At 37.7% G+C, this 6,633-nt stretch overlaps 2 protein-coding genes across 2 annotated transcripts; both read left to right on the forward strand.

Moving 5' to 3' along the window:
• The first annotated feature begins 714 nt into the window (after window positions 1-714).
• Window positions 715-2,155, forward strand: LOC125822814 (uncharacterized). The gene is made up of 2 exons (XM_049502273.1): window positions 715-1,687; window positions 1,887-2,155. The coding sequence occupies exon 1, from the start codon at window positions 728-730 to the stop codon at window positions 1,679-1,681; it is 954 nt and encodes a 317-aa protein (XP_049358230.1). The 5' UTR covers window positions 715-727; the 3' UTR covers window positions 1,682-1,687; window positions 1,887-2,155.
• An 850-nt stretch (window positions 2,156-3,005) lies between these two features.
• On the forward strand, window positions 3,006-6,428 carry LOC125822797 (uncharacterized). The gene is made up of 7 exons (XM_049502260.1): window positions 3,006-3,190; window positions 3,269-3,401; window positions 4,552-4,655; window positions 4,757-4,928; window positions 5,038-5,178; window positions 5,270-5,355; window positions 5,467-6,428. Exons 1-7 carry the CDS (start codon window positions 3,099-3,101, stop codon window positions 6,206-6,208), a joined length of 1,470 nt encoding a protein of 489 aa, XP_049358217.1. The 5' UTR covers window positions 3,006-3,098; the 3' UTR covers window positions 6,209-6,428.
• The last annotated feature ends 205 nt before the right edge of the window (window positions 6,429-6,633 follow it).

The raw sequence follows: 6,633 nt of genomic DNA on the forward strand, positions 1-6,633 counted from the left end.
ATCAGGTCTTGAGCTGGAGTTGGGCCTAGGGTCGGGGTTGGAGTTGGGTAAAGTTTAGGTTGAAGTCAAGGGTAAATTAGGTCTTGGATCAACATCGAGGTAGAAGTCTAGTCAGTGTCAAGAGTCAAATCTTGGGTCCTGGGATGAGGCCAAGGATTAGGGTTGATATTAGGTCATGAATCAGCATCGGGTCACGAGTAGTTGCTAGGGGTTAGTTCTCGGGCCTAAGTTAGGGTTAGTCAGGGTCTAGTCGAGAGGATCAAGTTCTAAGTCGAAGTTGGGGTCAGGGTTGTGTCTTGGGTCAGTATTAGGTCTAGGGTCGTTGTCGAGACAAGGGTCTAGGCCCGTGTTAAAGAGTGAGATTTGGATTTGGTGTCACCAAACACATCCTTAAGCTTAAAAAATCTAAGCTTGTACCAAATAAATCCTTTAAATAATTAAATAAAAGAGAGATATGCCTCTATCCCTATCATTATACTATAGTTGATGTAAGTAGGAAAGTTGTACTCTTGTTTGTTGGTTGAGGCCTCTGACAGATAGAACCATGACAAATAAATATAAAAACCCACACTTTCTTCACATGTACATCACATTGACACATTATTCCAAATTAATAACTATTCTTTTCTCCCAACTTTTGTCTCCTTCCATGATATTTTTGCATATATAAACAACCAGCTTAAATAATGATTCATTAACATAACCTCATTGGAGAAAGAAAAAAAAAATGAACCTTTCAACAATTCGAACAATGGCTGCTCTTTCCCCAAGGTCTCATTCTCATAGCTCTTATCGTACCCGTTGTGTTAGTTTTCCTGCTAGATCACACCCCAGCACAATCAAGATTGAACAAGTTTTGAACAAAATCAAAACTTGGGAATCATCTTCTCCTTTATCTCCAAAAGCAGAAGAAAAAACCCAAAATGCTCTGTCAAGCGGCCTTGTAGAATTATACGAGTGTGTAGAGGAACTACTTGCGCTGCCAATGACTCAGAGGGCGCTTCTCCAGCATCAAGATGACAATTTTGTGAAGGAATTGCTGGAAAGATCAGTGAGATTCATAGATATCTGCAGCAACACAAGGGATACCGTCATGTGTTTGAAAGAAAGCGTGAGAGAACTTCAATCCGCGCTTCGAAGAAGCAAAGCAGGAGATGATTTGTTGACTATTGAGGGCAGTGTTAGTGCTTACATTTCTTCAAGAAAAAACGCTCAAAAGGAAATTGAAAAGTCCATTACTATACTGAAACAGATAGATAACACCCCATCAGCCACAATGAAAGACTCTCAGCTCTCTGCTATAATTAGAGTTCTTGAAGATGCTAGTTTCACAACTATTTCTACTTTTCAGTCATTGCTAATGTTTCTTTCTGTGCCAGCCTCGAAACCAAAGTCCAATAAATGGTCATTGGTTTCGAAGCTGGTACATAAAGGGGTTGTAGGCAGTGAAGGGCAGAGGGAAAAGCTGACTGAGTTGGAGAAAGTTGACACTGCACTCAACAACTTGCTGGATCATGTTTCTGGACATGAAGAGGAAGTGGAAAGTTTTGAATTTGCACAAAGAAATCTGGAGAATTTGGAGAGTAGCATTGAGGATCTTGAAAATGGATTAGAGATGTTGTTCAAGCTTTTGATCCGGACAAGGGTGTCTCTACTCAACATACTTTCTCTCAGTAGATAAATTAAGGTATCATGCATAACAGCTCAAGTATTTTTTGCATGATTGAAGCTGTGATGTATAGATATTTAATTTTTAGTCATTGAGTCCTGTAAATGAACATATTGTGTATAGTATTAGCAACTAAGGAGGAAGAGGATTAAGAAACATGGACAAAGTTTTCCAATTTCCTAATCCTTTTCTCTGTTTGTCTTTTGTGTTATTCCAGTTTTACAGATTAGTGCCAAAATTTTGCAGAGGTGCTAATTCTGGCCAAGATTAGTGATTATTTGGACTTCTAAGGATTTAGCCCAAAGATGTCCAAGAGTGTGTGCAAGTAACAAGTAGTTGTGAATTGGGCTGATCTGATATGGGTAGGCCCATTCAGTATTTCAGTCCATTAAGGGATTTTAGACCCTTCTTGTGTATGTTCATTCTGTACTATAATAATCCATTAATTAATGGATCTAATTCCTCATTGTGTATGAAATTTGTGAAAAAATTTTGTGAGATGGATGCTTCTTAAATTGATCTGTTGCAGGTGTACTAACTACATGGGAGAAAACTCATTCCTTTTTATTTGGTTATAATAATGTGCTCAAATTAATACTATAACAATGATGCTAAGATATATATAGAACAAGGATGATGGTGAATCTTTTAACAACTCGAATGGGATATTATCTACAAATCTAGACACCACAAGAGAGCCTAATAAAGAAGGTGCTTCGAGGTAAAAAATTATTTAGATAATCAGACTGAAATCAGTTGTAGAAATTGATATTCAACCACTACAAACTTAGGACCAAACTTTTAGATGTTCCAAATTGTGTGAATTTTGATGGAACATTTTAGAATGTATTTTTCTTAACAATTAATAGGAGAATGATTACAATTTTAATATAATTTTTGAATATTTAAAGATTAATTACCTTAATTTTATAAGCAAAAGTGATAAATAAAAATAAAAAAAGATATTATTAAATATTTTCGTTGATGGTATCTTAATGGTGAAGACAGCAGTGTGAAGAAGAAAAAGCAATGTGAAAAGGGGAAGAAAAAGACGCTGTATTAAAATGATGAAAATGGTGAAGGCTGAAGAGTGCAAAGGTAGAATCCAAAAGACGTTTTCCTAGAAAGGCACAAAACCCACGGTTCAAAACCTTGAATATACATGGGATCCTCTGAAGGTCCATAATAAGACCCTTACAAACGAACGCCACGTCGTCAATAAAATAACGGCTCTTTTGTCTATGACGGTCGTCGCTCCTCGCTGGGCCCTACCAATACCGCCACGTCATCCACTTTTGATATAATGATAGTATATTTTTGTTTTCATCCCAAACGACCGTTACACATACAACTCTGTTCTCTTCTTCACTACCATTCTCACACACACTCTTCTCATTGCTTCACTCTCTCTTTCTCTTTTAAGAAGAAAATGACAGTAGCAAACGCTGCCACCAAGCACTGCAAGAAGGCCATGAAGATGGGTCTTTCTCTCTTCTGCAGAACCTTCAATTCTTCTAAATGGTGAATTTCAATTTTACTTCTTCTTGAATAAAATAAATCAAGTTTTTTTTTATTTTACATTTTTTTGTGTGTATGCAGCAAGACAATGGCAAAGATGACGGTGGCGAGAATAAAATTGCTGAGAAACAAGAGGGAGGTGGTTGTGAGGCAAATGAGGAGAGACATTGCTATGCTTCTTGAATCCCGTCAGGATGCCACTGCTCGTATTCGGGTACTTTTTTCCAGTTTCGTATTTAACCTCTGATTTAGGGTTGGGGATTATTTGATTGATTGATTGATGGATTAATGGAATAATTTATATGTAACCTCGAAATCAACTCGTAGGAATGGGGAATTTGGTATATCATGCCTGGGATGTCAGTCATGGTGGCTAGCTCTCTCCTGTTACTGTTTAGAATTAGTACTGAAACCCTTATGGATCATTTAGCTTGAAACATACAATTTTTGCTTTGCTTCAAGATTATAGGGTTTCTACATGTGGATAGAGCTGACTTCTTTTTAGGATCTTTTGGGGCTATTCACCAAAACCTGGAGGCTGTGATTAACTTAATCTCGTTGAAGTATCTTGATTGTATTTATGATTTTTCTCATTCTGAGACACTTTGTTTACTTCAAAATTATGTGCTTTTGCTAAAACTCTGTTTGCTTCTTTCTTAATTTATACCATGGGATTTAGTTGCTGAATTTCCCTCCTCCTCCAAGCTTTAGCAGCTATGCTGGATGTCTACCTTAATGTTTGAGCCAAGATACCTCTGCCATTAGATCTTTCTGGTTGTGGCTATAGATTGGACTAATCAATGTGATAGGAATGAACTCTTCTGTTTAATGCAAAGAGTATGGAAATTCCAATAATATTTATGTTCTATTGGATAATCGTGAAGTCGAGAGGGTCTATTGGAAACAACCTCTTTACTCCACAAAGGTATGGGTAAGATCTCATACATTACCCTCCCCAGACCTCACTTGTAGGACAAAGGTATTGGTAAGATCTCATACATTACCCTCCCTACACCTCACTTGTAGGATTATACACTGGGCATGTCATTGTGGGTAATCTTGAAGTTGCTTAAAAAGACCCATAATATTATGCACTATGAGAGGGCAGAAATACATTATGTGTTTATCTTTTGGGTAAGGGATTTTGTTGAAAGTTATCTTTCACGTCTATAATGGTGGATATCAACAAACCTCTTCTGTTTTGATAGACCAACATGTGATTTTAGAATGACATATATTTCAAGTTAAAGTGGAATCTTCTTATTTCTATCGTTCATGATCCTTTTCAAGAAGTTACTGTTCTTAGGGTTGTCTCTTTCTACTAATCGTTTGGAAAGAACACTCACATGCTTCATTTTTTATAGGTCGAACATGTAATAAGGGAACAAAATATATTGCAAGCAAATGAGATCCTCGAGCTCTTCTGTGAACTAATTGTGGCTAGACTAACAATTATTGCAAAGCAAAAGTAAGATGTCTCATGCTATATAATTTTTTTTCTTCAAAAATTTAAGATTAGAAGACAAAGCTAACAAATACCCTTGTTTTCTATTTATCTGCCTGTTGCAGGCAATGTCCAGCTGATTTGAAAGAGGGGATATCAAGTTTGATTTTTGCTGCCCCAAGGTGCTCAGATATTCCAGAATTGATGGGAATTAAAGACGTTTTTGAGAAGAAATATGGAAAAGATTTTGTTTCAGCAGCGACTGACCTGCGACCCAACGCTGGTGTAAACCGGACGGTAATCATATTTCTTGTCTTAAAACTCGACGCTCTCTTTATCATAATAAAGGTATCTATATTTTTGTGCTTCGGAGGGGTCTAAGAGAAGTGGGTAATTGTTGCTACAGCTCATTGAAAAGCTCTCTGTGAAAACTCCAAGTGGTGAAGTCAAACTAAAAATCATGAAAGAAATAGCCAAGGAATACCAGGTTGAATGGGACACCGCAGATTCAGAGATGGAGCTTCTCAAGCCACCAGAAGAGCGTATAGTGTGTCTCTCTCTCAAAATCCATCTTTATCTGAATATGATGCCAAACACATTCGATGACCACCTAACTAGTATCTATTCTCTTTGATCAGGAAGGACCAAATGGCTTTGTAAGTGCCACTAGCTTACCCCTGAAGCCGACCTCAAAGCAACCTGCTGAGCCTAACAACCTCCCAAGGTATTCATTCATAAGTTAAAGTTTGTTTCCCGCCCTACTGTTGAACCATGATTTTTCTTTTGTTCTCTTTGACAAAAAAAGGATTTGACTTGGCTGGTCAATTACTAACAGGACTTCAGATGACGGAGAATTGAAAGTTGCCAAATTTGATGACCCAGCTTCAGCTGCTAAAGCAGCTGCTGAATCTGCCAAGCAAGCAATTGCTGCAGCTGAAGCAGCTGCATATCTGGCCAGTAAAGATGCAAAAGCATCTTCTGCTGGTTGTCACAACTCTAGGAACAATGCAACTGTTGACAATATCCCTTTCATTTCTGGTGCTCAGGCTCCCAAGTTCTCGCAAAATGAAGTGGCACCACCTTCTCAGTCCATAGTTGATCTGTATGATATGCATTGGAGTAGTAAGAACATCAGGAATTCTGAAAATTCGCATAGTTCTGCTGGTGAAGATATGCCATTAGATATGAAAAAATCACAGAAGTTTGATAGGAGACATAGCTATAATGTTCCATCCTCAAATCGTAATGTTCAGTATGATGATTCAGATTGCGACGAGGAAATCGAGATGGAAGATCCCCCAAGTGGGACATATAAACCCAGCCCACCAACTGATACTGATGGTGGGAAGTTCTACAGAAGGCACAGCTACAATGTTCCATCAGCACATTCAGGTATCAAGTTTGATGAATCAGATGGTGAAGAAGAGATGGAAACTCAAGAATTCACTAGAGGAATCAATCAAGCCCCTAACCGTCCTGCACCTCATGTGCCTCGGGTTCATCCCAATTTACCTGACTACGACAAGCTTACTGCTCGCTTCGAGTCTCTCAAGTCCCAGAAATCTCGTCGTACCTAGATATCCAGGGTTCATGGAGTCAGATAGATTTTGTGCCAGTCTAATATTATTGTATACAGTACAGAAACCAAATGATATGTTAAAAATGGTGTAGCATCATTTCGTGGAGATCACTTCTTCCCTTTGTGTCGAGTTTATAAATATTAGTGTAATAAATCTTGGATATCCATTTTGCAAGGTTGTCCATTTTGCCGATCTCTCTGTCTCTTTGTTAGATATATTTCCTGTCTATTCTCGAGTTTGATTGTATATTTTTTTTTTATGATATAAGTGTATATTATTTCATATTTTCAGAGATAAAAACAATTTAGGGTAGGGAGAGGGAAGATGGAAAACTCTCACCTACTAGGTAAAAGTTGAAGTATTTAATCAACACACTATTAAGATTCTCCAAAATTTTGGTTAAAATCTTTGGTCAATTGAGA

Source organism: Solanum verrucosum, unplaced genomic scaffold (assembly GCF_900185275.1).
Source record: "Solanum verrucosum unplaced genomic scaffold, falcon-dt-bn FXZP01000103.1, whole genome shotgun sequence".
NCBI classification, from domain to species: Eukaryota; Viridiplantae; Streptophyta; class Magnoliopsida; order Solanales; family Solanaceae; genus Solanum; species Solanum verrucosum.